General features: G+C 43.1%; 1 protein-coding gene across 2 annotated transcripts in view; it reads left to right on the plus strand.

The window, feature by feature from the left end:
* Window positions 1–20,000, plus strand: part of LOC147608751 (synaptotagmin-2-like) — a 70,048-nt gene that overhangs the window by 44,391 nt on the left and 5,657 nt on the right. Inside the window, exons 1-11 of one of the 2 annotated variants that reach the window (XM_086788771.1) lie at window positions 7,902–8,495; window positions 8,687–8,785; window positions 8,868–8,918; window positions 9,026–9,149; window positions 10,159–10,277; window positions 10,383–10,484; window positions 10,611–10,685; window positions 10,793–10,872; window positions 11,034–11,277; window positions 11,417–11,758; window positions 11,838–11,969. In XM_086788771.1, the coding sequence (XP_086644897.1) occupies window positions 8,475–8,495; window positions 8,687–8,785; window positions 8,868–8,918; window positions 9,026–9,149; window positions 10,159–10,277; window positions 10,383–10,484; window positions 10,611–10,685; window positions 10,793–10,872; window positions 11,034–11,277; window positions 11,417–11,758; window positions 11,838–11,969 (1,389 nt within the window). In that variant the 5' untranslated portion in view covers window positions 7,902–8,474. Of the gene's footprint in view, window positions 1–7,901; window positions 8,496–8,686; window positions 8,786–8,867; window positions 8,919–9,025; window positions 9,150–10,158; window positions 10,278–10,382; window positions 10,485–10,610; window positions 10,686–10,792; window positions 10,873–11,033; window positions 11,278–11,416; window positions 11,759–11,837; window positions 11,970–20,000 lie in introns of those variants that run through there. The other variant, XM_086788769.1, reaches the window with a different exon arrangement.

A 20,000-nucleotide genomic window follows, 5' to 3' on the forward strand; every position in this document is an offset into this window, starting at 1 on the left:
TATACATATATGTATACATACATATATATGTATACATACATATGTATTTGTATATATATATATATATATGTATGTATATATATATATATATGTATATCTATAAGTTAGAGAGAGAGAGAGAGAGAGAGAGAGAGAGAGAGAGAGAGATCTTTTTATCTCTCTCAACTCGGGAGCCCGCCAAGCTGGAAAGTGGGCAGTCTACCATGAGGAAAGGGCGATAATCGAGGACTTCCGTAAGCATAAACCCAATTGACTAGCATTCTAATGTGCCATCGGCATTTTTTGTATCACAGATAGTTGTTTATCATCCTAGGGTTTTCATTAATCTTTTGCTTGTGCCTAAGGGCACCCTGACGTGCATTGTAATGAGTGTGAGGTACCGGTTTTTGGTCTCATATGCCTTCAAGGCATTCTGTGGACGTTAATATGACTTTCTTTTTTTCTTTCTCTCTCTCTCTCTCTCTCTCTCTCTCTCTATATATATATATATATATATATATATATATATATAGATAGATAGATATATATATATATATATTATATCTACATATATATATATATATATATATATATATATATATATATATAGATATTATATATCTACATATATATATATATATATATATATATATATATATATATAGATATTATATATCTACATATATATATAGATATTATATATCTACATATATATATATATATATATATATATATTATATATCTACATATATATATATATATATATAGATATTATATATCTACATATATATATATATATATATAGATATATATATAGATATTATATATCTACATATATATATATATATATAGATAGATATATATATATAGATATATATATATATATATATATATATATATATATATATATATATATATAGATATATATATATATATATATATATATATATATATATATAGATATATATAATATATATATATATATAGATAGATATATAGATATATATAATAGATATATATATATAGATATATATAATATATATATATATATAGATATATATATATATATATATAGATATATCTACATATATATATATATATATATATATATATATATATATATATATAGATAGATAGATATATAATATATATATGTATATATATATATATATATATAGATAGATATATAATATATATATGTATATATATATATATATATAGATAGATATATAATATATATATGTATATATATATATATATATATAGATAGATATATAATATATGTATATATATATATATGTAGATATATAATATATGTATATATATATATATGTAGATATATAATATATGTAGATATATAATATATATATGTATATATATATATATATATATATATATATATATATATATATATAGATATATAATATATGTAGATATAATATATATATATATATATATATATATATATATATATATAGGTTGAGGGGCAGTTTGGCTGGCAAAGCAGGTCTTGGTGTCAAGGCAAGCTAGAGCACTCGAGTCAGGTGAACCGAAGCCGAAGAAGTGCAGAAGTTCCAATGCCAAAGGTTCGCGGTGGTTTCACTTGGAGTCAGGTGGGCCAAAGGCACTTTGTCAAAAAGAATGGATGCACTTATGTACTAAACAGGTTGAAGCAGGACATCAAGGTCCAAGACAACAAAGTGCAGGACTTGAAGTGGTACAAGAAGGGCAAACCAAGCTGGCGTCAGTGAGGTGGGCAACTCTTGTCCATTAAAGATTCTGCACAAAAGAGCTCATGGGGCATCGGAGAGCATCAAGGCTCAAAACAACGCTCCAACGACAAGGAAGGTGAAGTCAGATTTGAAGTAAAGATCTTGCAAACCAAGTTGGCGTCAACTCGGCAAACAAGTCTGGACTCCAATGAAGACTCTTACTTTCCCGGCAAAGCTGCATTGCTGAAGGTAATCACTCTTACTCAGCTCAGACAGGAGCTCCGGCGAGACCACGCAGCAACCTCGCCATTTTTGTTGGGATTGGGCGGGACTCTCGAGCGGGGGCTTGAAGTTCCGACTTTATATATGAAAAAAGCCAAAAAAATTGAAAAATGGCAAAATACAAAAATATGCACAGTTTTTCTTTTGTAAACGGGTTAGACACCTACCTTGCTCATGGCTATAAAGCAGGGTAAGGACCTCCCGTCCTCATTATATATTAACACGTTGCACAGATGCGTTATAATCAGGTCATGCATCCCACCTTTCGTTTCAAAGTAATTGACGAGGGCGTCAATTCTATAAAGGGGGGGTGTATGTGACGCGTTTCGTCAGTTTTCGCCGTTTTGGCTAAAAACGGCCAAAACGGCCGTTTACCGTGACGCGTCGCGGGATTTCTATCCGGAGGGCCATGGTGCCCGAGGGGTGTGCTAGACCGCCCCGAATATAATGCATCTATATGGGGAGGAAGTGCTTGGAGGGGCAAAGCATGGACCCATGGTAGGCACCTAGACGCACTCACGCACCGGGTAGGCAAGTAGGCCTCCCGCGTTGCGAGTGGGGTTGCTAGGGAGCCGTGTGCCCGGGGGATGCCCTCCCAACCTTGACGGAGTCGGGACCGAATGAGCTGACGGGACCGTGGACGATGGAAAAACGGCCGCCGACGTGGCCGGCGGGCCGGGCTGTGCCGACGGGGCCGCGATGGACCCTAGGCCGGCAGGGCATGGATGGAAGGCAAGTCCCGAGTGAGGCCCCTGGAGCCGAGCCGGGCATGAAGGGCAAGTGTCGGTGAGACGCGCAAGGCAAACGCGCGCAACGCGCTCGACGGGCCGGTGGAGCCGTCATGAGCCATCAAGAGGCCGCGTGCGGCAAAGACGTGGTGTTTCGTGCCGGACGTCCGCTCGTACTGGGCTCGCGTCCGTACGGCCATCACACTATATATATATATATAGAATATATATATATATATATATATATATCTATATATATATATATAATATATATATATATATAATATATATATATATCTATATATATAATATATATATATATATATATATATATATATATATATATATATATATATATATATATATATATATATATCTATATATATATATATATATATTATATATATATATAATATATCTATATATTATATATATATATTAGATATATATCTATCTATATATATATATATATAATATATCTATATATTATATATATATATTAGATATATATCTATCTATATATATATATAATATATATATATATATATATATATATATAGAGAGAGAGAGAGAGAGAGAGAGAGAGAGAGAGAGAGAGAGAGAGAGAGATACATACATACATACATACATAAATGTTTGTATGTATGTATGTCTCTCTCTCTCTCTCTCTCTCTCTCTCGTACATACATACATACATACATACATATATACATATATATATATGTATCTCTCTCTCTCTCTCTCTCTCGTACATACATACATACATACATACATACACATGTATGTATGTATGTATGTATGTATGTATGTATTTCTTTCCCTCTCTCTCTCTCTCTTTACACACTACCATCTACTTTACACATGACATGGCAGACATATACACTGGCAGAGTAGAGGATGGGCTCCTACTCATGGATCCACTGGCACCTATGGATACCATTACAGCCCAGCTGGCATCACTCCTACACACGGCTGCATTACAGAGCTTCCCACATCGTGTCCACTCAGGAGAGCTTGCGAGATTTGGGACTATGCCTGAGAACAGATGGTATGATGACGAGTGCAGAGCCCTATACTCACGGCTCCGCATCCAGAGAGCCTTGGGAGCCATCACAGAGCAAGAGTCGAGGAGAGAGATGAGGAGACTTACTCACCGCAAAAGGCAGGCCTTTGTAGAGATACAGGAGCTAGAGATCTTTTATTTCTTCATGAGTAGAGATAGCCCTGTCTCATGGCGGCGCTTCAGCGAGCCCCGGACACCGACACCTATTGGAGACCCACAGACATGGCACACATATGCAGAGGGCCTATACCACGCCCCACAACAGCCACCTATACCTCAGCCACAGGAGCCTCGACCTACCACAGCAGCACAGCTAGCTTCTTTACCCACTCGATGATACAGGAAGCTATCGGCCGCCTACAGCATGGACGGGTTGTCGACCATATGGGCCTGCAGGGTGAGTATCTCATATATGCAGTAGATTCTTTGGCTCCTTTTCTTGCACACCTATTTAACAGGGCACTAGCAGAGGGTTTGCCTGCGGAGTGGACGATGCACACCATTGTGCCGATTCACAAAACAGGGGATATGCTCGATCCGAGCAACTACAGGACGGTTATGGTTGGCCACGTGTTGGCCAAACTCTATGGTGCAGTGTTGGAGCAAGAGCTTAGCTTATATGTTGAGCGAGCAGGTTTACGCTCATCAGGCAGGCAGGCAGGCAGGCTTCAGGAGAGCTTTCTCTACCACTGGCCATGTATTCACTTTGAGATGTATGATTGATCAGGCCAGAGTGAGGAAGAGAAAGCTCTATTGCTGCTTTGTGGATTTCCGCAAGGCATTTGACACAGTACCACGAGAGACGCTCTTTCAGCGCCTGCAGTCTCTTGGCATACCAGCAGATATGACATGGGGCATCTATGCATTATATGAGCAGGTTTTTGGGCGAGTCAGATGTCCAGGAGGTATGTCCGAGACTATTGCTAGCACCATTGGTGTGAAGCAAGGATGCCCACTTTCCCCCACGCTATTTGGGTTATACATTGATGAGGTGGCTAACTTCATTACACGGGGAGGCGGAGATGGAGTTGATTTAGCAGGTACCTCAGTACATATTATGCTTTATGCTGATGATATTGTATTAGTGTCTGAGTCTCCAGGTGGTCTACAGCAGCATCTTCATGCACTCAATGATTTCTGCACACAGAGGGGTCTTACTGTGAACCTCCGGAAAACCAAGGTTATGGTCTTTCATACATCGAGACAGGGCAAGAGTCAGCTGACGTTCACTCTCGTAGGACGCCAGGTGGAGGTGGTGACATCATACGTGTACCTAGGGGTTACCTTCTATGCAGCAGTCACACGCTTCACCATGGGTTCAGCAGCCAGAGCTAGATTGACACAGGGATATGTAGCATTGGCTATGCTAGAGAGACAGTGCCACCAGGCGCATTTGCAGGAGCCCCGGACGAAGGGGTGACTATTTGACACATTAGTCACACCGGCATTGATGTATGGAGCAGCGGTATGGACGCCAGGCCTTGCTACCCATTGGTGGACACAGATAGAGAGACCACAGGCCCTCATGATGGCACGCATGATACGCAGCAAACCGTCAGTACCTCATGACATTATCCGAGCAGAGTTTGCTGCGCCTCCTATGATGGTAGAGGCCATATTTCAGACTATATGCCTGCTAGATAGATTCAGAGAGATGCCACAGGACAGATTGTCATATAGAGCTTTTGAGGCATCTAGACAGCTGGCTGAGGCGGGAGACAGAAGATCATGGTATGCACAGGTCACACATTGGTTCTCACAGCATGGCCTAGACATGGATCATACCACCATTCCAGTATGACAGGGATGCACCACATATCCGTCTCTCTCATAGTGAGAGGAATAGAGTATTGAGACAGGATCTATGGCAGCTCTATACACGAGAGACATGGATATCGCCTGCAGAGCCTCTTTCACCGAAGATGCTATACTAAAAAGATCACTTCATGAGTATCACTGATGATGGATTTATAGAGAGGCCTAGATACATGGAGGGCTTTTTACCACATGGCTCCCGAGTGGCTATTGGTCAGCTTAGAGTTTCATCACACCGATTGGAGATTGAGACTGGCAGAGCAGCACGGTTCCCCCGAGAGGAGAGGGTATGCAGATTGTGCAGAGAGGAGGTGGAGAGTGAGGAGCATTATGTATGCAGATGTAGAGGGTATGCAGATTGTGCAGAGAGGAGGTGGAGAGTGAGGAGCATTATGTATGCAGATGTAGAGCATATACAGCCATCAGAGAGAGAGATTCCATTTTATTCAGAGAGCCACATTCCCTACGCCAGATCTTTGAGGCAGCAGACCATTGCATACTGGGGAGATTCATTCTAGACATACAGCGCCACAGAGAGACATCATTACAGGCTCAGACAGCTCCAGAGGGGGGATGACAGACAGAGATTACTACATTTTTTCAGAGATCCATCCCATTCCCAGCCCCTACACGGCAGGGAATTACTCTCCAGAGAGCAGAGACACTCAGAGCCCGCAGGAGACAGAGGACACCTGGCTTTCGGACACCATGCCTATACCAGAGAGAGATGACAGAGATCAGAGCTCAGTTTCACAGAGAGGGTGCGGAGCGACTGGCTCGCTTCAGAGCACACCCAGGCATGTTCTTCAGGGAGCTGTGGACACCCCCTTCATTGATGTATACCATTTTATACCCCCAGTATGGTAAAGGATGGAGCTAGCTAGGTTGCATATCATGATTGTATACTCCATGCATATAGCTTTGCATTCTCCTAGTAGTAGAGCTCCATCCCCTCCACAACTCATTGTACTTATTGCACACCCAGATTCAGCTTTTTAGTTCAGTACTTTTTCATTTTGTTGGGATGACAGAGGATACCCCATACAGGTACACCGATTTGTCTCATAGGTCGAGTTCGGTCTTTTGGAAGACGTTAATAAAATCTTTCTTTCTCTCTCTCTCTCGTATATATATACATACATATATATATGTATGTATGTATGTATCTCTCTCTTGTGTGTGTGTGTGTGTGTGTGTGTGTGTATATATATATATATGTATGTATGTATGTATGTGTGTGTGTGTGTGTGTGAGTGAGAGAGAGAGAGAGAGAGAGAGAGAGATGTACACAGACACATATACATGTGTATGTATGTATGTATGTGTGTGTGTGTGTATGTATGTATGTATGTACACACACACACACACATTGTTAGAAAACAAACAATCAACGGGAGAGAAGAGGAGAGAGAAACACTTGATTACATGAACACACTCTTGCACGAGAGAGAGAGAGAGAGAGAGAGAGAGAGAGAGAGAGGGCACAAGGGAACTTGCTTCAGCTTGATTGCACTTGTAAATAATGTTACATGAGGGTCCTATATATTGACATTGGAACTAGCCTTAGAGTGCGTGCACTAAAGTTTATTCACACTAACCCGACACTTGATTAAGAGGCTGTTCACATGCCCATAAATATAACACTGTACGTGTGCACTTTGATGTTCCTTCAAGCAGGCTCACAAGTGGAGATGCACCGTAAACCCTACATCCAACATTCCCTCTCAGCTCCACGACCAATGATGCCATAGAAGTGATTTTTTTCCCCAGCAGCCACCTTTAAAGCCTTGGTGTCATCATCTATTGAAGAACTAGATGCTGCCTTCTTTGCTTTATTGGGCCTTGCCCTTTTTCTTCACCTCACAGACCTTCATGGTGTGGTCCTTCTTATCACAATACCAACACTTCACCTTTGACTCTGACTTACCCTTCTCTTCTTTCTTTGTGCTAAATGGTGCAGCAAAAGCTTGCTCCTCACCTTTACTTGCCTGCTCAAACCATTTGTTCCTCATCTCTTCTTCAAGTAACAGTGCTGAGTCCTTTACTTGAGTAATGTAAGAAATGACAGAGTCACCTTCATTAGGAGACAAACCATAGAGCTGACTTTCCAAATTGATCACTATGGTGAGGCTTTTCGACTCAAACTGTTCTTGCAAAATCCTCCATGCTTCAGAAGATGACTCCCTTGTTTGAATGAGTGGAATCTCGGAATCCGACGTGGTCATGATAATCAAGGCAAAAGGCTTGAGCATCACGCTCCTCCCAATCTACAATCAACTAAGGGTCAACTACTTCTTCATCAATAGCACCTTCGTCATTCTCAATGGTAAGTCTCCTTCTTAACCTAGATGTGAGACTCTTCTCTAGCCCTCTTGGTTTCAACTCCTCGCCTTCAACAATTTTCCACGGCTTGGGGGCAACAAGCTGACTCCGGAGCTCTACTTTCCACAATGGATAGTTGGATCCATCTAACTTGCTTGGCTCTCAGAACCGAATAGGTCTCAACCCTAAACCAATACCTATGCCAAAAACCTCAACCAATAGTGGCGGCAATCTGCCGATTGATGCATGGTGGTGAGCTGGACCCCATGTTGAGACCATGATGAGCAGTGAGCCATAGGAAATAAGGGATGGAAGCTTCTTCATGGATGTTTCCAAAAGTATGCTATGATGGGGCTTGTCATGCTGTGTGGTTGCCAATGCTAACGAAGGTGGGCCACAATGGCTCTTGGCTGGAGCTGCGTGTATCGCACAAGCAGGGCAGATTAGCCATAGAAAGGTAAACCTAGGTGTGGTTGTCGAGCAAGGGGATCTTGCCGTTGTCGCTCCCGTCTGTCCCACTGTAGGCCGGCGAGGGTCTGTTTTTCCAAATCCATAGATGCGAGGTAGTTCCGAATGTTGTTTGATCTTACAAAGGTATGTGCTTAACGGGAGAAATTGTGTATTTTCATCTTTCCAAATCCTTTGTTAAAACTCTTGATTAGCATTTGTTGTGAGACGCACTTGGACCCTTAATTTTTATGGATTCCTTCAAATGGCTGTAAGTTCCTTTTAGCTACATTAGAAAAAATCGTTGAACAGCCATTTATTTTGGAATTGACCATCAGGATCCAATTATAAGGCCTTTGGGTGAGCTAGATTCGAAGACTCTTCAAAGCCTCCTCCCAGAGATACCATTGTGGATCAAGAATCCCGACTATGACAGGGTATGTTTTCTTTTCTTTGAGAAGTACTGGCATGGAAATACTACAAATTTTATGGTGATGATGAGACTGTTTTCATGTGCAGGTAGACTGGCTGAACAAGTTTATACGTGAATTGTGGCCATACCTTGACAAGGTGGGTCTTTTTTCTCCCTCCCCCCGATTGTTTATTTATTTTCTTTTTCATTTTAATTTCTTCTTTGTTTTGTAAACTTGTCTTGATAGTGAGTGTTTGTGATTCAGGCTATTTGCAAGATAATCAAGGAGACGATGACGCCGATCATTGATCAGTACTGTGCAAAATATAAGATTGACTCAGTTGATTTCGAATGCCTAACATTAGGCACATTACCACCAATATTACAAGGTGGACAGAGTTGTGTTCTTTATTATCTTCTTTTGGTTACTATTGTGCCTCGTCATGCTGATTCTTTATCCGTATGTCCTCATGATTTCAAGACTATGCCTTCTTTCTGCAAAAAAAACAACAGAAAATGATGCTTGTAGTCTCCAAGGCATTATTAGTCCAGTGGTTTGAGCTGGCCTTTCTAAAGTGGAGGTGGTGGGCTCAAACCTTGGGGACACTACTCCGTGGGTTCACACACACACACACACACACACACACACACACGGCACACTTATCCTGTCCACATCTAAGGGTGGGTTCAAACTTCACACACATACACACTCATAGGGAGTGTTCACACATATAGCTCCGAAACGAGAGAGAGAGAGAGAGAGAGAGAGAGAGAGAGAGAGAGAGAGAGAGGATCTATGATAATGAATCCGTGAGGAGTATTGACTCATGGGAAAAAAAAAAAACAGAAACTACCTAACAATGTTGAAAGAGCCAGATGGCTGATACAATATGTCACTATGTGGGGATGAACGGGAGATAGTATAGCAAGGCTCAGCTAATGATGCCAAAAATAACTTCTGTGAGGACACCAAAAATAATACATGATGGGTAATAGAAGATGCATAAGGCATCAATTTGTTAAAAGTAAAAAACACAAAAAAGAAAAAGGAGACACTAGAATCAGGAGTCTCCCATGAGATGTGGGATTCTATCATCCATCAGACTGACAGGATTACATTCTGGAGATCCAATGAGATAAAAAAAGAGTCAGTGCTGGTAAGCTGCATGATCCTAATTGGGAGGTTTTCTAGAGGAATAGTGTTTCAAGGAAAGTGGACGCACCTTTGGATTTTCTAATGGCGTAAGTGTTTTGGAGAATTGCACTGCACCATGGACACTTTGAAGGGGCATTTAGTAAAACAAACTTTTTAATCTCTTAGGAATGCAACTTGATTTGAAAGCACTGCAGTTTAGTGATTAATTGGATGTTTTTGGCTTGGTTCCATTGAAAATACAGGGGTAAAAGCCTTTGACACGCAAGAATCTGAAATGATAATTGAACCAGCCCTTAAGTGGGCTGGGAACCCCAACGTCCTTGTAGTAGTGAAAGCATTTGGTTTGAAGGCAACGGTACAGGTACATCACATTAACAAATGGGTTATGATCATGACATGTAAGTTTGTTAACTGCTTTAACATGTGGTGGTGTGACTGATAATGTGGTTGTCTCGTACTATACCAGCTTGTAGATTTGCAAGTGTTCTCCATTGCCCGAGTGACCTTCAAGCCATTGGTTCCAAGCTTTCCATGCTTTTCTAAAATTGTTGTCTCTTTGATGGAGAAGGTTTGTTCTCTATCTTCATCACACAGCTCTCATGCTTCTCTATATGAAAGAAGAACGATTGCTTGGATTTCTCTGAAAGTTTGTGTAAGAGAACCTTGTCTGTTGTTTGCTTTTTGTGTGTAATAGCCACATATAGACTTTGGCTTGAAGCTTCTCGGAGGAGATTTGATGGCAATTCCTGGATTATATGGATTTGTGCAGGTATATCTAAATCTTGGTTTTGCAACTTGGAAGGTTTTTTTATGGGTTACGGGCTTTTTGATGCATTAGATTTTACATTCTTGAAATAATTTACATCTCTCCAACAGGATCTCATCAAAGAGGAAATAGCGAAACTCTATCTTTGGCCAAAAACCTTGGAGATAGCCATCTTAGATGACTCTAAAGCGTAAGCATCCTGCCTCTTGATACGGCTCAATTTTCCAGGAGAGTGTGCATGTGTGGGTGCATGTGCACGTGCGGCAACAGTAAAACCTTTAGTTATATGCAAAATATTGAATGGCTTGTTTTAGCACATAAGAAACTTGGTTCCGTGGTTTCTTTCAACAGTGTTGTCAAAAAACCAGTGGGAATGCTTCATGTGAAGGCTCTCAATGGAAGAAACTTGAGAAAGGCTGATATCATGGGAAAATCAGATCCTTATGTCAAAATGTCACTTGGTGAAGGGACTCTTTCAAAGAAGACACAAGTAAAGAAGAACACTTTAAACCCTGATTGGAACGAATCACACACTCTTGTGGTGCAAGACCCAGGCTCTCAGGTCCTAGAGCTCCACGTGTATGACTGGGACAAGGCAAGCGTGTCTTTGTTTTTTTCAGTCTATGTCTGGATATCCGACGGAGATCTCTTATAAGCCAAAAGCACATTTGAATGGTTTTACTAAGGTTTGTATGGAAGGTGATTCTTAGTAGTCCTCATTCTTCTATGTGCAGGTATCATCCCATGATAAGCTAGGTATGCAGGTGATCCCATTGGCATCACTGACACCCGACGAGGCCAAAACTTTTACTGTAGACTTACGGAAGAACATGGATGATAATGATCCTGCAAATCAAAAGCTTCGTGGACAAATCACAGTGGAGGTTCTATACAAACCTTTCAAAGAAGATGACCCAATACCTGAAGAAAATGATGTAGAGAGAGCCCCAGAAGGAACTCCACAAGGTGGAGGCTTATTGGTTGTTACTGTACATAAAGCAGATGATCTGGAAGGCAAACACCATACCAACCCTTATGCAAAAGTACTCTACAAAGGCCAAGAATACAGAACGAAGGTAATTAGCTTCATTGGTTTGAAAGTGGCCTTCTTTTAGACTTTAGATATTCTTCTGAGATCATGTTTGTTGTTTGCAGCCTTTGAAAAAAAACCGCGATCCAAAATGGCCGGATGGTACGTTTGAAATTCCATGTGATGAGCCTCCAGTCAATGACAAGATTAGAGTAGACGTGATGAGCAAAGGCATGGGGATAGGATTGCACTTAAAGGTAACTATACTGCATTCTTTTTTATTTGGGAGGGCCTGTGTGTGTGGCCATTTCTCTAGGCTTGCCGTTTGGGTTATGGTTTCCTAATGTCCTCACAACACATTCCCCCACTAACTTTCTCCACTAAGTTCCTCATTATGTCCTCCAAATAATGATCTACCTGAAGTTTATATATATATATATATATATTCTAATTTTACTTTTCGTTTGCACTAAATTATGTTAAAGACCTGCCGTTTCCGTTTCCTAGTTTCTGGCTGTTACCGTTGCTGTTGTAAGAATATATAGTTGGGATGTGGTAAAGGCTTGCGCTTACTTGGCTAGTGAGTGGAGGTGTATATTTTTTTGGAGACCCACAACCAAGACTTGGTTGTTGAAGTCTGGATCTTTTCGTTTGATCTGCTATGTCACTTGAAGGGCACACAGGTCCCTGGCCACGGTGGAATGGGTGTGAATTTGGTTGGAATGGCTAATGAAACTCTCGAGAATATTATGCATCTGTGTCATCAACACAAAAACATTGTGGGTATTCCATGTACATCATGGATGATGCATGGAGTTAGAAAGCACTTTCTAAAAATTGATTATGGAGTGCACCCAATCAACTGATGGGCTGAGCTCATAACTGTAGGCCCAAAGTTATGTTAGTGACCAACAAATGTATCACTGCAAAGGTGCGTCAGTGTGACCATTCTTGAAGCTTTAGCTCCAAGTCCTTTTGATGTGTAACTGCCCTGACAACTTGATGTGCTAAATAAATAGATTAGGGCCAAGAGATCTAGCCCCACTGGTATTTAATTGCGTTGTGTTTGCTCACCTGGACACTCAGGTGAGTGCTCCAAATTTTCTTGCTTATTTAAAGGAACCAGAATCTGATTTTCTGGCAAAGAGATGTGGAGTCACCCAGCTGATAGCTTTTATCCAGGGAGCTTTTGTAAGGTTTGACTTTTATTTCTGACAGCATACAGTGGAGTTTGGTCAAAAGCTACCCCAGGATTGGAGAAATAACTGAGAGTTCTGCTCAGTCTCTTGAAAGCAGCAATGAGGAAGTTCGGGGGTGGGTACAACGTTTTTAGAGAAAGGTACTTGAGTGTAGGAGCCATGCACAAGCCTTATCACTGTCAAAAGGCAAGTATTTGGTAGGGTAGAGGCTGATGGAGCATGAAGGAGAACCTGAAACTTATAGCATTGGTGATGTTAAGTACAGAGAAGGAAAGGTAGAAAAGAAATGACAAGTCCAGTGTAGTGACACACCTACCTAAACCAACGGGTGTGCAGCCCAGCAGTGGGCTTGTGTCTCGGGGAAGGGAGGTCTGGTGTTCGAATCGCTGCAGTCTCCCATGTGCTGGTCTTCCAACCCAAAGGTGTTTGTCACATGCACTCTGCACTGTAGTGCATGGTGACAAACTGGCTCATCATCATCAGTGCAACATTGTAACAGTATTAGTTCCATTCAGGATGATATTTGTCGTACGCCGTGACCCCATTGTAATCCTCAGTCTAGGATAAGTCAGGCATGAGCTACGTAGGTCTTCTCAGCCATAGCAAGTCAGTCAGTCAGTCAGTCAGTCTAAGTCCCTTAACCCACTTAAAGAGACGCATTCATGCATATACAGTCAATAGAAACCTTAGGGTTTGCATTAGAAAGCATTCTGCATATTGCACATCATTCATACATTGCATCCAGACCATGGCAAACACCCCAGATATCATCTAGTATTTATTAGGATATTTACTAGGAATTTTCTGGTAATTTTTTCATAATTTTCAGCACTTTATACATATTTTATGCATTTAATGTGGACATGAGCAGTCGGCCAGCTCTGTAGCCAGTCGACTGGCTCTTGTGGTCCATATAAATAGAGCCCTAGCATATTCAGCCATTCATTCAATCATATTTCAGCATAAGCATTCAAGCGCTTGGCATCTTCAGCACAAGGAGCAAAGCGATTGCAGTTTCAGCCACCAGCCCTCAGCGTTAGTCTCCTACAGCCATAGGCGCCTCAAACGCATGAGCATTCAGCACTTCTTTATCAACAAAACGCATTAGTTCAGCATTCAGCCAACAGTTCATCTAGTGTTTTTTGCATCCATACAGTTTTCAGCATTCATCATCTCATCATTCTGCTCCAGCCACTTGGTAAAGGTAAAACGCAGCATTCATAAGCATTTATAGCATTCATACTCAATCTAGAACAGTCCCAAACAGCCCCTCTCTCAGCCACAGCTTTGCATCCCCTTCTCATTCCATTGGGAAGAGTGCATAGGCTCGAGATTGGACATCTTTGGTATATGGGCTCCACCGCTCCATGATGATTCACAGTTGTATCCAGACACATGCACACTTTTTCTTTTCTTTCTTTTCTTCCGATGACCGGAAGAACACAGTTGTATTATTTTTTGTCTCATATGCCGACTTTGGCCTCTCGTAGACGTTATTATATCTTTCTTTCTTTCTTTCTTTCTCTCTTGGACCCCATACGGTGGGCAGAGAGGCATGGTCATCGAGCACATGGACAGGTTGGCTTTAGGAGAGGATTTACTACCTTGGATCACATACTGACACTTCGGGCACTTATTGAAGAGGGAGGGCACAGAAGAGAAGGATATACTGCTGCTTTGTGGACTTCCGCAAAGCCTTCGATACTGTACCATGTGCTAGGCTTATGCACATATTGCATGACATTGAGGTACCCGAGGATATGCAGTGGGGGATATATGCTTTGTATGAGTCTGTGAGACAGGCAGAGTCCAATCTCCAGGCGGACTATCTGATAGGGTGACCAGCACGATAGGGGTGAAGCAGGGATGCCCGCTTCACATTTACTAGCTCAGCTGGACGCTTCTCCATGGCTCAGGCAGTCCGAGACAGAGTGACCCGGGGGTATGCAGCTCTTGCTGGCCTTGAGCGTCAGTGTCATCAGGCACATTTTCAGGAACCCCGCACGAAGGGGTGGCTCTTTGAGACATTAGTGACACCAGCCTTGATGTATGTAGCAGCGGTTTGGGCACCAGGGCTTGCAGCCTCCACATGGGTATAGCTGGAGAGACCACAGATCTTGATGCTCTCGAGGATGATACGCAGCAAACCATCCGTCCCGCACGACATTGTTCGAGCTGAGTTTGCTACACCACCTATGGCAGTGGAGGCATTGTTCCAGACGATCTCCTTTATATACAGGATGAGGGAGATGCCCACGGAGAGATTATCCCGCCGAGCTTTTGAGGCATCCAAACAGCTGGCCGAGGCTGGATACACTGGATCTTGGTATGCACAGATGCTACAGTGGTTCTCACATCATGGGATAGACATTGAGCGGTTGCCACCTTTTCAGTATGATCAGTCTGCTCCACGGGGTTACCTCTCTCTTAATGAGAGGAACAGAGTGATGAGATAGGACATATGGCAGTGCTACATACAGGAGACATGGACAGCACCAGAGAGCCCACTACCACCGAAGATGCTGTATTACAGAGACCACTTTATGAGCATCTCAAGGGATGGGTTTATACAGCGACCGCGGTACATGGATGTATACATGCCACACAGCTCTCGCGTTGCTATTGGACAGCTACGAGTCTCATCACATCAGCTAGAGATAGAGGCTGGGAGAGCGGCACGGGTTCCCAGAGCTGAGCGGATATGCAGATTGTGCCGCGAGGAGGTGGAGACTGTGGATCACTTTGTATGTAGATGTATAGTCCACCAGGGGGTCAGAGATAGATATGCAGGATTGTTTGAGGAGCACTCTTCACTACATCAGTTTTTGGAGGCCTCAGACCAGCGACAGCTTGGCAGACTACTACTAGAGCTTCATAGTTCTCGAGAGAGACTCCTCCAGACACCCGTTCCCACTAGGGGTGGGAGACAGTCCCAGCTCACAGATTTCTTCCAGAGAGCTATGCCAGTGCCAGCTGATGTACCACGTGGGGTGACCGCACAGAGAGCAAAGGAATTGAGAGCCAGGAGGAGACCTAGACAGACTGGACATAGAGCACCCCGACTCCGTCACACCGAGAGATAGCAGCTATCCGAATGAGACACCAGATGGAGACACAGGAGAGGCTAGCTCGCTTTCATTCAGACTCAGGGTACATGTTCACGCCATTCACAGCCTCAGCATTGGCGATGTATGATATCTTATATCCCTCTTATGGCACTGGATGGAGTTAGACATAGATCTGCATAACATGCTTGTACTACCCCTTCAGCATATAGAGATGCATTTTGCCTTAGCACTCCATCCACATTCCCACCCCCCTTTATATTGTTTGTATATGGGCTCCACCGCTCCATGATGATTCACAGTTGTATCCAGACACATGCACACTTTTTCTTTTCTTTCTTTTCTTCCGATGACCGGAAGAACACAGTTGTATCATTTTTTGTCTCATATGCCGACTTTGGCCTCTCGTAGACGTTATTATATCTTTCTTTCTTTCTCTCTTGGACCCCATACGGTGGGCAGAGAGGCATGGTCATCGAGCACATGGACAGGTTGGCTTTAGGAGAGGATTTACTACCTTGGATCACATACTGACACTTCGGGCACTTATTGAAGAGGGCAGGGCACAGAAGAGAAGGATATATTGCTGCTTTGTGGACTTCCGCAAAGCCTTCGATACCGTACCACGTGCTAGGCTTATGCACATATTGCATGACATTGAGGTACCCGAGGATATGCAGTGGGGGATATATGCTTTGTATGAGTCTGTGAGTGACAGGCAGAGTCCAATCTCCAGGCGGACTATCTGATAGGGTGACCAGCACGATAGGGGTGAAGCAGGGATGCCCGCTATTGCCCACCCTCTTTGGACTGTACATTGATGCGGTCTCTGATTATGTAGACAGATTGGGAGGCCCAGGGGCATGCCTAGCAGGGGTGTTGATACCCATCTTGTTATATGCTGATGATATTGTTCTAATCTCAGACTCTCCGGAGGGATTACAGAGACACCTGGATGCATTACAGGCTTTCTGTGCGGATAGAGATATGACAGTGAACCTTGGAAAAACCAAGGTTATGGTGTTTAACACCACACAGGCATGGGTGACGAGATCAGAGCCTCAGTTCACTTTCCGAGGGGAGCCGGTAGAGTACGTCAGGTCATATGTCTACTTGGGAGTTACTTTCACAGGACCGCGTTTCTCCCTGAAGGAGGCAGCAGCAGCTAGATTAGCTCGAGGGCATGCAACCTTGGGGGCACTTGAGAGGCAGTGTGCACACATACAGTTTCAGGAGCCACGCACCAAATTGTGGCTATTTGATACGCTTGTCACACCGACCCTCCTGTACGAAGCTCCAATTTGGGGACCCAGTATACATCACAGATCTCAGAGAGGGACAGATGAGGGATGGAGGCAAATGGAGAGACCACTAATTATGATGATTGTCCGCATGATTCGGAGCAAATCATCAGTACCACATGAGATTGTTCGGGTTGAGCTGGGTGCCCCACCAGTAGTAACCGAGGCCCTATTCCAGGCAGTTACCTTTTTACAGTGGCTATGGGAGCTCCCTTAGCAGAGGTACTCCCGATTGGCATTGACCTCATCCATACAGCTGGCAGAGGATGGAGACACTCATTGTTGGTACGCTCAGATGAGATCATGGTTTGACCTACATGGTTTGCGGATAGAGGCACTACCACCCTTTCAGTTCAGTATGGATTTTCCATTCTTGGATCTCACCTGCTTAGAGCAAAACCGCTTGATCAGGATGGATATCATCAGAGTGGACACAGAGAGGACATGGACTAGCCCCCTTGAGCCCTTGGGCTCGAAAATGGCTCATTACAAGAGCCACTTTCTACACCTCTCACCGGATGATTTTATCACCCGCCCGGCGTACATGGATGTACACCTATCACATGGGATACGTTGTGCCATTGGACAGATCCGGACCTCATCACACCAGCTGCGGATTGAGACAGGGCGATATGTGCATCAGATCGTGGATGACCGCATTTGTCAGCTATGCTACCAGGAGGTAGAGACAGAGAAACACTACATGTGCCGATGTACAGTCTATTATGAGATCCGAGGGAGATATCACTGTCTCTTCCGAGAGGGTTTTGGGCCGTTACGCAGGGTCATGGAGTTTGAGGATCAGAGATGCCTGGGATTGTTTCTACTTGAGCTCAGGATACATAGAGAGACCCTCTTGGTAGACAGGAGGCCGAGCCATGATGTACCTAGACAGAGGACCCTGACAGATTTCTTCGGCACCAGCACCAGCACCAGCAACCTAGCCCACACACCTCTTGATACCTCCTCCATTGGGCCATCAGGGCACCGACCACGCTCCCAGGGAGTCACCACTGATAGAGCAGTTATCTTATGTCGTGCTCGTCGGCCATGCCCACCAGGATCCCAACCACGGCATCCTCACCATCGCCAGATCAGAGCCATTATTGCTCGGCATCGAAGGCGCCTACCTCGCTTCTGCGACCTCTCCATTCTAGACAGCCCCATGGCGGAGATACTTGATCTAAGGAGAGGGCAACACTTCAACTGATCAGCATACATGGATCTACCTGATATACATTTTTCAGTATTTTCAAGTATTTTCTACTCAGTATCATCTTGAAGTCTTACAGTTCTGTTCTTATAACTGTAGGACAATTAATTTATTTTACTTTTTAGTCTCATTTAGTTGTTCTCTTTGATGAGACACCAACTTAAGATGTACTCTCAGTTCTGGTATCATAGGCCACTATGGCCTCTTAGAGACGTTAATATATCATTTCATTTCATTTCTCTCTCTCTCTCTCTCTCTCTCTCTCTCTCTCTCTCTCTCTTAAAAGTTTGAAGTCTTAAAGTGGATTGCTAAACTCATGAAACTTAGGATACAGAAGACGGTGTGAGCATTTCTGTGACAGAATCCTCCAATACGAATACTTCCGCTGCATGTTACATTGGTATCAGATTCAGCTTGTCCACACACACCGTATCCTAGCGTGAGGGCATTCTTGGATGGTTTTGCATTCTGACATGACCACCGACTTCAGCATCATGTCTATAGAGGAGAGTGCCCATCAGTTGGAAGAAGTCTCCCCCGAAGAAGACCTTGCTCTTCCGACTATAGCAGACACCATAGCTCTTCTTAGAGCTCAGAACCAGCTGCTCATGGAGCGTCTCCAGCTCTTGGAGGCAACAGTAGCACGTCCTCCTCCGCCTCCAGCGGCCCCCGACTACATCTCCTCCCTCTTCTTTTAGATGAAACAACAAAGAAGAGAAGACGAGGCCCGAATAAGAGAAGAAAAAACAGAAGCAGAATTAAGAAAACAACAAGAAAAAGCAGAATGTGAGATCGGAAGTAGCAACCTTGCGCGCAGGGCAGAGCTTCCCACCCAGGGCCTCGCCCACGAATGTCCGGACAAGAGACTAATCTCTCGATTTTTCCAAAATTGAACCCAGAAAAACTTTCCTCGCCCAGAAAGCATAGGCGAATCCTCCAAGAAAATCTTCTAATGTAGTCAAGGGTCTTATCTATCCTTTGTATTCTAACCGAACCGGCGGGTCACATGGCCGAATCAAAGGAGGAACTTGAACTTGGTTCATAGAGACCAACGCTTTTTTACCCATCAAAAGAGGCACAGCCGTTGATTCTTTTTCATAGAACAAGAATTATCATGTGACTTACTTCAACTATTGTAACTTAAACAAAATTAAATTTTATTATAAAAATCCATCGATTCAGCCTAACTCCATCCAATTCCATGGGTTAGCCAACCGCCCAACCACTGTATTGATAGGATCCATTATAAAAATTTGGTTATGTTTTGTTCCAGGTACTAGGGAAAAGAGTTCCCAAGCCCCCTAGCCGGCTCTCATGCAAAATTTTAATAGACACACCACTTACGCATCCAATATAAAATTTCCTTTTCTTAGATTCAACTATTTCCAAAACAGCATTGCAATAAAACCACAGTGTTTTCATCATAATTCTTTGTATTCCAGTTCCAAGTCCAATTTCCAATCATTCCTTCCTCGGCGTACCTATGGCATCATCGGCAACCAGAACGCTC

This window comes from Cibotium barometz, chromosome 52 (assembly GCF_041138505.1).
Source record: "Cibotium barometz isolate CiBa-2024 chromosome 52, ASM4113850v1, whole genome shotgun sequence".
NCBI classification, from domain to species: Eukaryota; Viridiplantae; Streptophyta; class Polypodiopsida; order Cyatheales; family Cibotiaceae; genus Cibotium; species Cibotium barometz.